This window comes from Cornus florida, unplaced genomic scaffold (assembly GCF_030987335.1).
Source record: "Cornus florida cultivar Cherokee Brave unplaced genomic scaffold, ASM3098733v1 CherokeeBrave_3.0.0_Hap2_Chr03, whole genome shotgun sequence".
Taxonomy (NCBI): domain Eukaryota; kingdom Viridiplantae; phylum Streptophyta; class Magnoliopsida; order Cornales; family Cornaceae; genus Cornus; species Cornus florida.
This window is the reverse complement of record NW_026775573.1, coordinates 18,708,250-18,725,052: the sequence shown is the minus strand read 5'-3', so window position 1 is coordinate 18,725,052 and position 16,803 is coordinate 18,708,250. Positions and strand designations below refer to the sequence as shown.

Genomic DNA, 16,803 nt, shown 5'->3' with positions numbered 1-16,803 from the left:
CAAAAGGTCAAGAAATATGTGATTATTATTTATTTAGGTCTATAGTTTTATAAGAGACTTCCATTTAATCTTTTTTACTTAATACCAATGTGGGACAAGAAAAATGAAATTTATTAGGCAATTTGTAATTTGAATTTAACTCTTTAAATTAATTTTTATAAATTTTATTAGGTAATTTGTAATTTGAATTAAACTTTTAAAATAATTTTTAGGTAATTTTTTGTTTATAAAAACTCATTTTTTATATTAATAAATAAATACTGAAACTCTTTACACATTCAAAGGCTGAGAAAGTAGTACTACACTTGATTTTAGCCAAAAACTAAAAAAAAATTAGCCAAAATGCCGACTAAAAAAAATTTAGTACTACACTTGATCTTAGCCAAAAGGCCGAGAAAGGTGTGATTATTATTTCTTTAAGTCTATAATTTTATAAGAGACTTCTATATAATTCTTTTTACTTAAAACTAATGTGGGACAAGAAAAATGAATTTTATTAGGTAATTTGTAATTTGATTTAAACTCTTTAAATAATTTTTTGTTTATAATTTTTTTTTTTATATTAATAAATAAATACTGAAAGCCAAAAGGCTGAGAAAGTGGTACTACACTTGATTTTAGCCACAAGACCAAGAAAGGATAGCCAAAAGGCCGACCCAAACAAATTTAGTACTACACTTGATCTTAGCCAAAAGGCCAAGAAATGTGTGATTATTATTTCTTTAGGTCTATAGTTTTATAAGAGGCTTTCATGTCATCCTTTTTACTTAAAAGTAATATGGGACAAGAAAAATGAATTTTATTAGGTAATTTGTAATTTGAATTAAACTTTTTAAATTAATTTTTATAAATTTTATTAGGTAATTTGTAATTTGAATTAAACTCTTTAAATAATTTTTAAGTAATTTTTTGTTTATAAAAACTCTTTTTTTATATTAATAAATAAATACTGAAAGCCAAAAGGCTGAGAAAGTAGTACTACACTTGATTTTAGCCAAAAGACTGAGAAAAGTTAACCAAAAGGCCGACCTAAAAAAATTTAGTATTACACTTGATCATAGTCAAAAGGCCGAGAAAGGTTAGCCAAAAGACCGAGAAATGTGTGATTATTATTTCTTTAGGCTATAGTTTTATAAAAAGCTTACATGTAATCTTTTTCACTTAAAACTAATGTGGGACAAGAAAAATGAATTTTATTAGGTAATTAGTAATTTCAATTAAACTTTTTAAAATAAATTTTTATAAATTTTATTAGGTAATTTGTAATTTGAATTAAACTCTTTAAATAATTTTTAAGTAATTTTTTGTTTCTAAAAACTCTTTTTTTATATTAATAAATAAATACTGAAAGCCAAAAGACCGAGAAAGTAATACTATACTTGATCTTAGCCAAAAGATCAAAAAAGGTTAGCCAAAAGGACGACCCCAAAAAAATTAGTACTACACTTGATCTTAGCCAAAAGGCCAAGAAAAGTGTGATTATTATTTTTTTAGGTCTATAGTTTTACAAGAGATTTTTATGTTAATCTTTTTTCTTAAAACCAACGTAGGACAAGAAAAATGAATTTTATTAGGTAATTTGTAATTTGAATTAAACTTTTTAAATTAATTTTTATAAATTTTATTAGGTAATTTGTAATTTGAATTAAACTCTTTAAATAATTTTTAGGTAATTTTTGTTTATAAAAAATTCTTTTTTTATATTAATAAATAAATACTGAAATACTGGGACAAGAAAAATGAATTTTATTAGGTAATTTTTAATTTAAATTAAACTCTTTAAATTAATTTTTATGAATTTTATTAGGTAATTTATAATTTGAATTAGACTCTTTAAATAATTTGAAAGGTTAGCCAAAAGATCGAAAAAGTAAGACAACACTTGATCTTAGCTAAAAGGTCGAGAAATGTGTTATTATTATTTCTTCTTTAGGTCTATAATTTTATAAGAGACTTCCATATAATTCTTTATAACTCAAAACTGATGTGGGATAAGAAAAATGAATTTTATTAGGTAATTTGTAATTTGAATTAAACTCTTTTAATTAATTTTTATGCTGTTTAAATTGAATTTATGAATATTATTTGGTAATTTGAAATATATTTCGTGTTAGTGTTTTAATAAATATTTTATTGAATTTTATTAGGTAACAAAATTTTATATTTTATTTGAATTTTATTAGGTAATAATTTTTAGAGTTTCTATAATTTGAAATATATTTCGTGTTTGAATTTTAATAAATATTTTATTTGAATTTTATTAGGTAATAATTTTTAGAATTTCTATAATTTGTGTTAGAGTTAAAATATATTTTGTGTTAGAGTATAATAGAAACTTTTTTAAAATCTCTTTTTATATCAATTAATAAATATATTTTTTATATTAATAATTCTTGTCTAATTAGATTTTTTTTTAATTAAAAAATTATAATAAATAGATAAATTGGTAATTTATGTTAGAGTTTTATATAAACTTTTTTAAAACCTCTTTTTATATCAATTAATAAATAATTTTTATATTAATAATTCTTGTCAAATTTGATTTCATTTTATTAAAAAATTCATAATAAATAGATAAATAGGTAATTTGTGTTAGAATAATTTTTAGACTTTTATGTAGTTTTAATAAATATTTTATTTGAATTTTATTAGGTAATAATTTTTATATTTTATTTGAATTTTATTAGGTAATAATAAGGCCGAGAAAGTAGTATTACACTTGATCTTAGCATCTAACTCCTCTAGACCATCCACAAGGGATTGCATTTTGCTTGCAGCCTGCGAGGCACATGAGACTCTTCCTCAGAGTGCTGATTTTCCTGCTGATGTGTTTACATCCTACCTTACGACACCACTATTTTTATTATTACTCTTAATGCTTCTTTATTTTTTGGAATATCTGCTAACTTCTAGCGAGACTTATAACTATGACTATTATGTTCCTTGTCTATGATAGTTCATCTTAGCATTTTAATATGTTTCATAACCTTTTCTTTTAGGTCTATTTTAATTTTTATGGTTCTTAATTTCTTTAATTTCATTTATTATATTTTTCTGACTATTATTTTTTTAGGTCTATAGTGTGACGTTTCCGATTTTCTGTATTTTTTTTTTCAGTAATTCGTAGAGACAAGGGTATTTTTGTCTTTTCACATTTGTCATTCGGGATTGTGGTTGGGTCCATTTGCATTTTTGGACATTTTAGATTATGTGGATAAAGTGGTATTTGTATGTGGTGTAATTTGAAATTAAAAGAAAAAGATAAAAGAAAATGGAAATGGCGGGACCCACCACGAAGGTTAAGTGGTCTAGAAAGCACTTTTGCTTCTCATTTTTCCTCTCTCCCGTGCATGCCTTGCTCTTCCTTGTGTTCTTGCTTTTTCTTTTCCATTTTGTATCAATCTTTGAAGCTTCATAACTCTCTCAACTCTAGGAGTTTTTAAGTGCCGTTTAAGGCTAAACGGAGAGTACGACAAGCACTACACGTTCATACCTACAATTCTAGCTTTGAGCCTCCCTAGGGAATTCGAAATTCTTGACCCAATTTAAGAGTTTTGTGCAATCTTGAGGTAGGGGCTTCCTAATTCACATTATTCATGCACCTTCGTGAATTAACTTACTTGAATTGTGTTATAACATGCTTATTTGTGTTAATTGTAGCCTAAAAATGTCTTGAATGTATATATGTGAATATGTGAAGACTTGTCTTGATTTCACTATTTGAAAAGCATGCTTATATTGTGAGTTATGCCTATTGTATTATTGACATGCTATGAATGGTGTATAAAAGCATGCCCTATTGTATTTTGTGATAATCCATTATTGTTTAAATATTAGAAGTATGAGAACATGCTTACTTATGTTGTATCAAATTCCTCATTTTCATAGTATTGAAATCATGAGACATGCATGTACACCATTGGGCTGCATGAAGGGAAGAAATTTGTTTTTGAAATGAAAATAGGGAGTTTTGGGAAAAAATGTTTTGATGAAAGTGTTTTGGAAAACTCGGTCGCCGCGGGGGTACTAAAGGGTCGGAGGTTAATATAGCCAAGAGGGGACTAGGGAGTCGCCTTAGCGTGGTTGAGCTAGCTGGGTCCCATAATGATGCCGCGGGGGTACCAAGGGTCAGGGACACTAGCCAATCCTCCTCTCGTGTCGCTGCGGGGTCACCAAAGGGTGGGCTGTATTAACAGTTGAAAGCGATGATTTTGATTGTGAAAATGGGGAGCGACATCGGCATGCATTGCATCTTCATTGTATCATATTATTTGTGTTGAGAATGATAACCATTTTGTATTTTCCCCTATGTTGTATGACCCTAACTCTTATTGGCTTATTCTTCGTTTTGATTCACGGGGTCTCATGAGGTGCGTCTTAGGCGTCACCTACTGAGCAAATTGCTCACCCCACCCTACTTATATATTTTTCAGGTCATGGCAAGGAAATAGCGGATGAAAATCCTCCGCAAGCTTGAAAGTCGTTAGAAGATGATTTTTTTTTTTTTTTTTTTTTTTTTTTTTTTTTTTTTTTTTTTTGCTATTTTGTATTTGGCCATTTCATGTGTAATTGTAGTTTTGGGAATGTAAATAAGTTTGTACTCATGCCCACTGAGAAAATATAATTAACTTCTAATTACACTAAATCCTTTAGTGTATTTTAGTGACGTGTGGTAAATTATGTTATTAATGTGATTGTTGCTATTGAATTTATTGTTGAAATGTATTGAAATTACACGTAAGTGTAGTGGCGTGGGTGTTTGAATTAAGTTGGTGTACGTGGGTTAAGTGGAAGTAAAGATTTCCTAGAACCGGTCGACGTATGGCTTCCCAAACGTCGACCGGTATCTTCACAGTCTGGGTTAATGTTGCATATGTTCCAAACCAGTCGACGTATGGCATCCTATACGTCGACTGGTATCATGTCCCAAACCAGTTGACGTATGGCTTCCCATACATCGACCTCCCACTGTTCATAACCCAAACCAGTCGGTGTGGAGACGTCGACCGGTTTCTGTCACTTATGTAATATGTGTTTAGTTTCCCAAAATTACACTTTGGTACCAAGTGAAATTACACGTAATTATTTTATGACCCACTAAAATGCCATAATTATATTTTTAACCCGAAAGGACTATATTGTCCAGAACTTTATTTTAATTGTTACGTGATACAAGTAAATAACTGTTATACCTTTGAGTCTCAATTTATGGATTTATGGCAAATCACCAATTTGCCCTTTTTGGACCTTGTTATTTAAATTTAACGTGAAATGATCGTATTACCCTCGAACGTTTTTGGGTCGGGTAAGAACCCGTTTAATGATCTAGATCCATGAGGAGCTGGGTCGTTACATATAATTTTATAAGAGGCTTCTATGTAATCCTTTTTACTTAAAACCAATGTTGGACAAGAAAAATACATTTTTTTAGATAATTTGTAATTTAAATTAAACTCTTTAAATTAATTTTTATAAATTTTATTAGGTAATTTGTAATTTGAATTAAACTCTTTAAATAATTTTTAGGTAATTTTTTGTTTATAAAAACTCTTTTTATTTTTTATTTTTATATTAATAAATAAATACTGAATGACTGAAACTCTTTTTTATATCAATTAATAAATAATTTTTATATTAATAATTCTTGTCCAATTAGATTTTATTTTATTAAAAAACTCATAATAAATAAATAAATAAGTAATTTGTGTTAGAATAATTTTTAGAGTTTTATGTTAGAGTTTTAATAAATATTTAATTTAAATTTTATTAGGTAATAATTTTTAGAGTTTATTTGAATATTATTAGGTAATAATAAAGTCGAGAAAGTAGTACTACACTTGATCTTTGCCAAAAGGTCGAGAAAGGTTAGCCAGAAGGCCGACCTACAAAAAATTAGTACTTCACTTGATCTTAGCCAAAAGGCGGAGAAAGGTTAGCTAAAAGGCCGAGAAAGTAGTACTACACTTGATCTTAACCAAAAGACCAAGAAAGATTAGCAGCTGATCCAAAAAAATTTAATGCTACACTTGATCTTAGCCAAAAGGCCTAGAAAGGTTAGCTAAAAGGCCGAGAAAGGTGTGATTATTCTTTCTTGAAGTCTATAGTTTTATAAGATGTTTCCACGTATCCTTTTTACTTTAAACCAATGTGGGACAAGAAAAATGAATTTATTAGGTAATATATAATTTGAATTAAACTCTTTAAATTAATTTTTATAAATTTTATTAGGTAATTTGTAATTTGAATTAAACTCTTTAAATAATTTTTAGGTAATTTTTTGTTTATAAAAACTCTTTTTTTATATTAATAAATAAATACTGAAATACTGGAAAAGAGATCTATGAAGAGATAATTAAAAGGCAAGGACATCTGTGCTATTTTTTTTTTTACTTCCAATTGTGTGATATGTTAGAGATTTTATTTTTGTTTTTAGATATGAATAGTACTTGATGTCGAACCAAGGTATCCGTACCTGAAAATAACCCGACAATTTTGGAGTGAGTAAACAAGTTACTCGTAGGGAATGAGCATGCTAGAAATTGGATTTTCTTGCACTTGGGGAAGTTCGATCGATCGAACATGGTTGAGATCTATTGAACTAGAAATTAACTTGTTCAGAGCAGCGATTCTTCCCGTTAATCGCTGGAGTTCTTTAGTCAAAGCTGGAGACTGCATATTGAGAATCGCCTTCACGTGTATCAAATCGAGAATAATTGGATAAGTTTTGAGACTAATATTTAATTATTTTTTTTGTATGGAATTTATTTCATATGGTTGTATCTCGTATGGAAACTCTTTGCATATTTAATAATAGTATATATATTTGTTCTGACAAAAAGGAAGGAAACAGGTGCCGATTTAAAGAGAGAAGAAGATAAGGATGGGGTGGCGGGGTCCACTGTGATAATTTCTTAGACGTTTACAATTTGATTTGATAAATGGTTTAGTGTGCTGTATGAATTGTGTTGGTACAATTTGCTTATATATTGGGTGCTTGTGACTTGGTAAGTATGTACAGGCTAAAGAGAGAAAATTAGAGGAAAAACAGAGTGAGCTGAGAGAGGACAGAGAGGTCCGAGAGTTTGCAGAGGAGGCCAAGACTTGAGGTTTTGATGATTTAGTAAGAGAAATTCTTTTTCAGTGTAGGGCTCTTTATATACCTTGAATGGCTTAGGGTAGTTTTGCTTCAAATAGTTTTATTAAATGTTTTAATTAAATGCATATGTATTTTGTTTATATATTCACCTGAATATGTATATTTGGTGAAATTGTTTTTATTAAACCTGCATGAAATTCTTGTTATGATTTTTTTTACTGGGACTTTTTGCCTCACAACCCTCCAATTTCAGGTACCGAAGATAAACGTGGATTGCTAGGTGGAAGAGTTAGCGTTGCGAGATTTTATTTATTTATTTGGGAAATTTTTGTGTATATTTGAGAAAATTAATTTTTGTGTATATTTGAGGGTAATTTTTATGATAATGGGAGTATAGTTATGTATTTATATTTGAATGAATTGAAGATTTTGTTAGAATTTTCCGGCCGTAACAAAATGTATTTATTTATTTGGTCCAACTTCCAAGTTCCAGCAATCACACTCAAGAAATTCGGCAATCGCACTCAGGGCCAAGTTGCTTCCCTCCAATAATTCAACTGCCAAAACACAAAATACATTTTATAATCAATTGAAAGAAATAGCCAAGTTGCTTCCCTCCAATAATTCAACTGCCAAAACACAAAATACATTTTATAATCAATTGAAAGAAATGTATACAATTGAAAGAAATGTATATCCCTCCAATAATTCAACTGCCAAAACACAAAATACATTTTATAATCAATTGAAAGAAATGTCAATTGATTATAAAATATATATATACATTTCTTTCAATTGATTATAAAATGTGTTTTGTGTTTTGGCAATTGAATTATTGGAGGGAAGCAACTTGTTTTGTGTTTTGGCAATTGAATTATTGGAGGGAAGCAACTTGGCAGCTGGCAGTGGAGGGAAGCAACTTGGCAGCTGGCAGTCAATCAATTGAAAGAAATATATATATATATATATATATATTGCCAATATATATATATATTGGCAGCTGGCAGTCAATCAATTGAAATCTATGGTTTCTGGACCAAATATCGTCTGAAATCTCTAGAACTCAAAATGTCCCTATTTTTGTTTATGTTCCTTGGATTTAGTGTTGGGTTTTCCAGCATTAGCTATTCTGAATCTGCTGGCAATGCTTTAAAACCAAGAAAACTAGCTGGTCTTTCTCTTTGTCCATTGAACTTTGATGGTCTTAGAGAAATGGTCAAGAATAGCCCCTCGGGACTGAACCAAAAGTTTACTGATGTACCAACAGAGTGCTTTGTTCTTCTTGAAGCATTTCGCATAGTTCGATCCCAGTACCTTCGAAGCACTGGCTTTTTTACTATGCCTCCTAACGCCTCTGATTCTTGTTGGGATTCATTTCAGATCTTCATTAACGAACGCCTTGGAGGGTTTGACGTGAGATCCAATTGTGGGGTTCAAACTGGTTGGATTTCAAATACCTGTATGAATATCTCAACTAAGGCAGAGTTTGAAGCCTTAATTTCTGAACCCAAATTGCAAGAAATTAGGCATTCATGCAATCAATCCCTTGGGGACAATTCATCTTGCGCGTCGTGTGTAGCTAGCTTGTCAAGTATTCAAGAGGCCTATTTTCATGCCACTGGAATTGAGAATGTCACAGATTGTATTGGGTACCCATTCATGTATGCTGCAGCTTTTGCTAACCAGTTTGGGCCGACTGATTTAGCGACTGCCAAGTGTTTGTTCTCCATTGATCTCACTTCAGCTTATAAAAGTACCAAGAAGCACAAGACTATGTTTGGAGGGGTTGTGATAGGATGTGTTATTGGCTTCCCGGCGGCAATTGCTGTGGTATGGTTTCTTTGGAGAAGGCACAAGCAAAGGAGGACGAAGAAAGAACATGTTGATAGAAGCGCGATAAGTTCAGCTTTAGGTTTGGGACTGATTGGTGAAAGTATTGGCTTGGTCAAGTTCACAATTGAGGAAATGAAAGAGGCTACTAGAAATTTCTCTAGGGGGAATCTAATTGGAAGAGGAGGATATGGGAATGTTTATAGAGGCATATTAGCAGATGGGTCTGAAGTTGCATTGAAAAGGTTCAAAAATTGTTCTATTTCTGGGGATGCAGTGTTTACGCATGAAGTAGAGGTGATTGCCAGTGTTAGGCATGTCAACCTTGTTGCATTGAGAGGGTATTGCGCTGCAACGGTTCCTCTGGAAGGGCACCAGAGAATAATTGTGTGTGATTTGATGCGTAATGGTAGCCTCTATGACCATCTTTTTGGATCACAGGAAACAAGGCTTAGTTGGCCGATTCGTAGAAAGATTGCACTTGGAACAGCACGCGGATTGGCTTATTTGCACAATGCTGCTCAGCCAATTATCATCCATAGAGATGTTAAAGCCAGTAACATACTTTTGGATGAGACATTTGAACCAAAACTTGCAGATTTTGGCTTGGCAAAGTTCACTCTAGATGGATTGTCACATTTGAGTACTAAAGTGGCTGGAACCCTTGGTTATGTTGCCCCGGAATATGCTTTGTATGGGCAATTAACAGAGAGAAGTGATGTATTCAGTTTTGGGGTAGTGCTTCTTGAGCTGTTGAGTGGGAAAAATGCTGTTTTGTCTGTTGATGGTGGTCATGCTCAGCTTTTGACAGATTGGGCCTGGTCACAAGTGAGGGAGGGTAGAGCAATGGATGTTATCGATAAAAGTATTCCTGAGTTGGGCTCGCCTGAAGTAATGGAAAATTATGTTCTGATTGCTGTTCTGTGCACTCATCCGCTGTTATATGCTAGGCCAAATAGGGAACAGATTGTAAAGATACTGGAAAGTAACCACGCTATGGTTGCTCAGAATCCAGATCGCCCACTATCCTTTGTAGCAGAAATAAGTGATATTGAGAGATCACTGACATGTACTCGCTCGGGTTCTTCCTGTAGCTTGGTTGATCAGCAGCCATTTCACTTTGACAACCTGCATGCCAGTTTGGACCACAGGGAAGATCAGGAAGCTCCACTTGCACATGCATTATAAACTACTTAGAGCTTCATTCTTCTTTGGATAATTGAAGGATTTACTTCAGCCTGGTACACTAGGGACATCCCCCAATTCATCTGTATATTAGAGTTCTTGTTCCCATTTTAACCAAACACAAATGAGTCGGTTATTTTTAAATTGACTCAGAACTTATAAGTTAAATAGCTTGTTACTTTATTTGTTGAGGTTGTGGAGGCTAAATGACTCTTGGATTACATTCTGGAAAAATTCTACCAGTTGCACTTCTTTTGGCACCGATTGCACTTATGAAGAAGTAGAACCAGTCGCACTTAAGTTGGACCGGTTGCACTTTGGCAATGAAGGTCACAACGGGAGATCCGTGAAGTGCAATTGGCAGAGAGAGAGAGAGAGCAAGAGAGATTGAGAGCAAAATTTTCATTGTAATTCTTAATTTTTTTCATAGTGAATTTGTTTGGTGTGGTCTGTGGACGTGGCCCAGGGTTGGGATGAACCACGCAATTCTCATGTTGAATGTGTGTGATTTTTTTATTTTTTCGTGATTGCTTGTGTATTTCACTCCTCGGGCGTCTTTCTTTGGTTGAGTTTTGCTACACCATTCTATTGATCTACTTGTGTTATTCAATGAACTTTAAGAAGTTTTTAGTAATATATATTCTCTTATCTCTTATTGTAATAAGACCCCACTACTAGAATAAAATCTTGGGTTAAATGCAAAAAATCCCCCTGAACTATTGACTAATTAGCAATAAACCCCCCTGAACTACAAAAATTGCAAGAAACCCCCTAAACTATACATTTTTGTTACAGATGACTCCATCCGGCGACTCTCCGGTTGAATCTCACTGGCAAAATGATCACGTGCCATCACGTGATACAAAATATCTAACTTTATGACCATATTGTCCTTTATAAGCATGAAAAGACTCCACTGCCCTTCTTGTGACCACCACCATCATCGCCGAAGCAATCCATCGCCACCACCATCATCGCCGAAACAATCCACTGCCACCACCATCAAGCATAATGACCACCTCATCTATGGTCCCTAGCAATCCAAACGCACACATCAGCACCTTCTTTCTTCTCTCCCTGTAGACCAATCCTCTTTAGATTGTTAATCAATGATTTCACCCTCCAATTTAAAAAAAGAACAGAAAATTAACAAATTGTAATCAAAATGGCTAAACAGAGACAATAAACAAAACAATATGGAATAACATTGGGTTTTTTCCCACAGAATTTAGAAAAATCAGTAAAGCAACCGTCAATCCTTTGAGCTCATCGCCGCCACAGTTCTTCATCACAGCCAAGAGCTCCATCGGCCGAGCTCGACGGTCCATCTTCGCCGCTGTGCAGTTCATCCTCGCCGGAACAGTCTATAATTTTTGACGGATTATTACAGTACCATGTTCGCCGAAGTTTTATCAATCCGAACCTTGTCGCCACTGGTCCGCAATCACTTATCACGCTAACTCATACAGCTTCGGCTAGATTGCACAACGGCCGGCGAGTAAGAGGGAGACTCGGTGGGTTTTGATGGAGAGATGTGGAGGAAAAAATTGGCCATATGAGGAAGAAGACGACTGCTGCTGCGAGGGGCGTGCAGAGCACGTGATTTGCAGTTACCGGCGCTTGTTGGATGCATGAAATTATGTCGTCGCCGCTACTGCTGCAGATTTATTTGTTAACGACGATTTGGTAAACCCATGGCTGCCACCTGCAAATCAAGATCGGTGGTTGTAGTGATGTTGCAATCTTTGGCACCACCCATACTAAGTGTTGATTCAAACCCAAGCGGCGTGAAGGTAGGTGATGAAAGGTCAGATTTGAAGGTTTGGTGGTTCAATTTATCTCGACGGTCAGTTGGCGTCTTTCTCTAATGAGGTTCGACACGACTGTCGTTGCAAATCCATCTCTGCCGGCGACCATAAACCCAAAATCAATCACTTAATCACAACCCCCACACTCAACCCAACCAATTCAACCACCCAATCACCAATTCGGATCAGAGAGATTTTTAGATCAGAGAGATTTTCATGCCGGCGTTGAGCTCCACCATGACTGAGGGCAAGATTGTGTCATGGGTCAAGTAAGAGGGTGTTAAGCTCTCCAAGGGCGAGAGTGTAATTGTCATCGAGTCCGACAAAGTCGACATGGACGTCGAGACCTTCTAAGACGGTTACTTGGCCGCCATCATGGTCGACAAAGGTGATGTCTGTCGAGTTCCTCACGGCGGTAAATATATACACATCTATATATCTATATCTATATACACACAACAAACCTATTCCTGTCGCTCCGCAGCTGTGCGCTGCCTTCTTTGGGCTCGGGTTAATAGTGGATGAAGGTTAATTTTAACAAACTGCATCGTTTTATTGGAAGGACTGTTTCATCCTCTTATTTTCAGGTGGCCTGAGTGGGCAAATTGCAACAAATTTATAGTTTAGGAGGGTTTCTTGTAGTTCAGAGGGGTTAGTTGCGAAACCCCTATAGTTCAGGGGTTTTTTTGCATTTAACCCTAAAATCTTTGGTAAATTGCAGGTATATGTAACAGACGATAATCGTTAAAGTGCTCCATTAGAGCAGTGGGTTGCTCTGGAAATTGCATCTACTAGTCATTTACTCCATGTCAGCCTATTTATAAGAATTTATTAAAGTTTTTGTATTCCCAATCACTTGATAAATTCAGAGTGGGTTAACTTTTTATCTTCATTTTCTGAAGCTTATATGTTCAACCATCACCGTCACACTTTCACTCAATTTTAAAAAATTCAACACCATATAATTTTATCGACTTGATTTTGGATGTGCCAGACATACCAAGTTATTGGTATGTTCAATCAATAATAATCCTATCATTTTAAAAAAAGTTGACCCACCTACTTCTAAAATTATTAATAAGAAGATAATATGTTATATTTGATTAGATATATATACTTATGACGTGACGTGCCTGACGCACTCAATACCTATTCGATTTTATCGGTTACTGCAATCTCCAAAAGATTTTATTTGTGATTAAACAATTAGTAATACTTTTCGTGTTTAATGTTGACTATTGAGGTTAATGTGCTGTAACCATTGCAGTAACTATTCTAGATGGATTAACTTATTAAAAATATTATATTTTAATTATCTTTTGTGGGGAAAATGGTATGCATGACAAGGATCTCTCTCACATAGTATTTTGGATGTCTTAAACTCTTGGTATTCAATCATAAAAAAATGAAATAAGAAGTTGCTGTCATTTTCTAGATTCTCATCCTTTGTATTATGTTTCAAATACATGTTATTAATCTGATTTGTGTGAGTACAAAAGTAGTTTAAAAAGATAATTCAAATAAAAGTAGAAAAAAAGTGTTTCGAAATCTCATTAGACGTCTCTAGTGTTTTGGATGAATATAACTACAAAATTTCCTAATTTAATTAAAAAATTCACATTTATCAATGTTTTTATTTTATTTAATTAACTTATATACATTAAAATTCACGTATCGGTGCACTTTCACCACTACTATTACGTAGTAGATAAGGATCCAAGACACTGTTCGTGGATGCGAACCATTCTTAGAATAGACTTACTTTTACTTCAAGCTATGATATTTTAAAAGGCTGTACCTAATCAATTATTCTATTATATTTCAAAATTCTAATAAAAAGTCTCACATCATATTTTCAAAAGGACCGTCACCCGTGTAATCCAAAAACTGGATAACGTGGACGGACCGCCTAAAAGTCAGCAAAGAAATTAAACCACTGACTTTATTTTTTAATTTTAATTTTAATTTTTTCTTAATCTTTCTATTCTATTTTGAAATAACTAACTGAAGTTCAAAATGTAATACAATCTGATAGTCTACAACTTTTAGATCGTTGAATCATTTTTGTAAGAAAAATTATAAAAGTGTAGGTCGGTTTTTATAAGGTGTCAATCATTGTAGAAACATTCTAATTTCTAAGAGAAAAAAGAGTTAATCTACCCAATTCTTTGTTTCAATCGCGACTAAGAGTTCTTGTTGAAATTGTAACATTACTTTTTATTTTATAATATTTTATTATTATTAATGATGGGCTAATTACAGGTCATTCATTAGGTCCAAGTACTCACTCAAGATATCCAAATTTTAAAAATCAGTTGACCGGCAACTTCTGAGTTACTTCCCTCCAATAATTCCACTGTCTAGTGTCGAAACACAAAACATATTCTATAATAGTCAACTGAAAAATAGAGAAAGCAAAAGGAAAATTTATGTCAAAAACCTTCAACTAAATCAAGCCAACCAAATGGGTTCTTGAGCAAATATTGTTTGAAAGCCCTAGAACTCAAAAATGTCCCTCTTTCTGTTCATGTTCCTAGTATTTGGTGCTGGTTTTTCTCGCATTAGCTGGTCTGAATCTGCTTCCAATGCTTTAAAACCTAGAAAACTAGCTGCTGATTCTCTTTGTCCATTCAACTTTGTTGAGCTTAGAGCAATTGTCAAGAACAGCTCCTCAGGGCTGAACCAAAAGTTTATCGATGTCCCAACAGAGTGCTATTACCTTCTTCAGGCAGTTCGTATAGTTCGATCCCAATACCTTCAAAGCACTGGCTTTTTTACTATTCCTCCTAGCGCCTCTGATGCTTGTTGGGATTCATATCAGATCGGCATTAACGAAGACCTAACTGTGTTCGATGTAAGATCCAATTGTGGGGTTCAAACTGGTTGGATTTCAAATAGTTGTATGAATATCTCAACTAAGGCGGAGTTTGAGGCCTTAATTTCTGAACCCCAATTGAAAGAAATCAGGCGTTTATGCAATCAATCACTTGGGGACAATACAACTTGTGCATCGTGTGTAGCTATCTTGTCAAGTTTCCAAGAGGCCTATTTTCATGGCACCGGAATTGGGAATGTCACAGATTGTACTGGGTACCCATTCATGTATGCTGCAGCTTTTGCTAATCAGTTTGGGCCAACTGATTTAGGGACTGCCAAGTGTTTGTTCTCGATTGATCTCTTTGCAACTGTTAAAAGTACCAAGAAGGACAACCCTTTGCTTGGAGGGGTTGGAATAGGATGTATTATTGGCTTCCCGGGGGCACTTGCTGCGGTATGGTTTCTTTGGAGATGGCACAAGAAGAAGAGGATAAAGAAAGAACGTGTTGATAGAAGCGCGATAAGTTCAGCTTCAGGTTTGGGATTGATTAGTGAAAGTATTACTTTGGTCAAGTTCACAATTGAGGAAATGAAAGAGGCTACTAGAAATTTCTCTAGGAAGAATCTAATTGGAAGAGGAGGATATGGGAATGTTTATAGAGGCATTCTAGCAGATGGGTCTGAAGTTGCATTGAAAAGGTTCAAAAATTGTTCTATTTCTGGGGATGCAGTGTTTACGCATGAAGTAGAGGTGATTGCCAGTGTTAGGCATGTTAACCTTGTTGCATTCAGAGGGTATTGCACGGCAACGGATCCTCTAGAAGGGCACCAGAGAATAATAGTGTGTGATTTGATGCGTAATGGAAGCCTCTATGACCATCTTTCTGGATCACAGGAAACAAGGCTTAATTGGCCGATTCGTAGAAAGATTGCACTTGGAACAGCACGCGGATTGGCTTATTTACACAATGCTGCTCAGCCAGCTATAATCCATAGAGACGTTAAAGCCAGTAACATTCTTTTGGATGAGACATTTGAACCAAAACTCGCAGATTTTGGCTTGGCAAAGTTCACACCAGATGGATTGTCACATTTGAGTACTAAAGTGGCTGGCACCCTTGGTTATGTTGCCCCGGAATATGCTTTGTATGGGCAATTAACAGAGAGAAGTGATGTATTCAGTTTTGGGGTTGTGCTTCTTGAGCTATTGAGTGGGAAAAATGCAGTTTTGTCTTTTGATGGGGGTCAAGCTCAGCTTTTGACAGATTGGGCTTGGTCACAAGTGAGGGAGGATAGAGTGATGGATGTTATTGAGAAAAGTATTCCTGAGTTGGGCTTGCCTGAAGTAATGGAAAATTATGTTCTGATTGCTGTTCTGTCCACTCATCCGCAGTTATATGCTAGGCCAACTATGGAACAGATTGTAAATATACTGGAAACTAACCATGCTATGGTTCCCGGGAATCCAGATCGTCCACTATCCTTTATAGCAAAAATAAGTGAAATTGAGAGATCACTTACATGTACTCGCTCGGGTTCTTCCTGTAGCTTTGTTGATCAGCAGCCATTACACTTTGACAACCTGCATTCCAGTTTAGACAACAGGGAAGATGAGGAAGCTACACTTACACATGTAGGGTAAACTACTTAGAGCTTGCTTCTTCTTTAGGTAATTGAAGGATTTTCTTCAGCATGGTACACTCAAGTCATGCCCCCAATTTACTTATATATTAGAGTTCTTGTTGCAATTTTAACCATACACAAGAGCCAGCTATTTTATTGCAGAGAATTAGAGCTTGTATTATAGATTTTTTTTCTTTCTTTCTATACCATATCTTAATTGTACTAATATAATTTGATCCCAAACTTGTAAGTCAAATAGCTTGTGACTGCAGAATCTGGCATATATATATATATATATATCAGAGTGGCATGTTCAATGTCATAGTGATGAAAGTAGGATGAAATTTATTTTTGTAGTCACTGTTTGGGATAAAAGCAATGATAATTAGTCATCTAAAAATAGCGAATCAACATATGGAAAATTATGTAGAAGCTTGGAAATAG

General features: G+C 34.0%; 2 protein-coding genes and 1 pseudogene across 2 annotated transcripts; 2 read left to right on the top strand and 1 right to left on the bottom strand.

Annotated features, from left to right (window-relative positions):
* Positions 1 to 235: 235 nt before the first annotated feature.
* Positions 236 to 403, bottom strand: LOC132301813 (U2 spliceosomal RNA; annotated as a pseudogene).
* Positions 404 to 8,144: 7,741 nt separating this feature from the next.
* LOC132299774 (probable LRR receptor-like serine/threonine-protein kinase RKF3) lies at positions 8,145 to 10,713 on the top strand. Its single transcript, XM_059796587.1, has one exon. It carries the CDS (start codon positions 8,165 to 8,167, stop codon positions 10,112 to 10,114), a length of 1,950 nt encoding a protein of 649 aa, XP_059652570.1. The 5' UTR covers positions 8,145 to 8,164; the 3' UTR covers positions 10,115 to 10,713.
* A 3,715-nt stretch (positions 10,714 to 14,428) lies between these two features.
* On the top strand, positions 14,429 to 16,547 carry LOC132301220 (probable LRR receptor-like serine/threonine-protein kinase RKF3). Its single transcript, XM_059798493.1, has one exon. It carries the CDS (start codon positions 14,429 to 14,431, stop codon positions 16,376 to 16,378), a length of 1,950 nt encoding a protein of 649 aa, XP_059654476.1. The 3' UTR covers positions 16,379 to 16,547.
* The last annotated feature ends 256 nt before the right edge of the window (positions 16,548 to 16,803 follow it).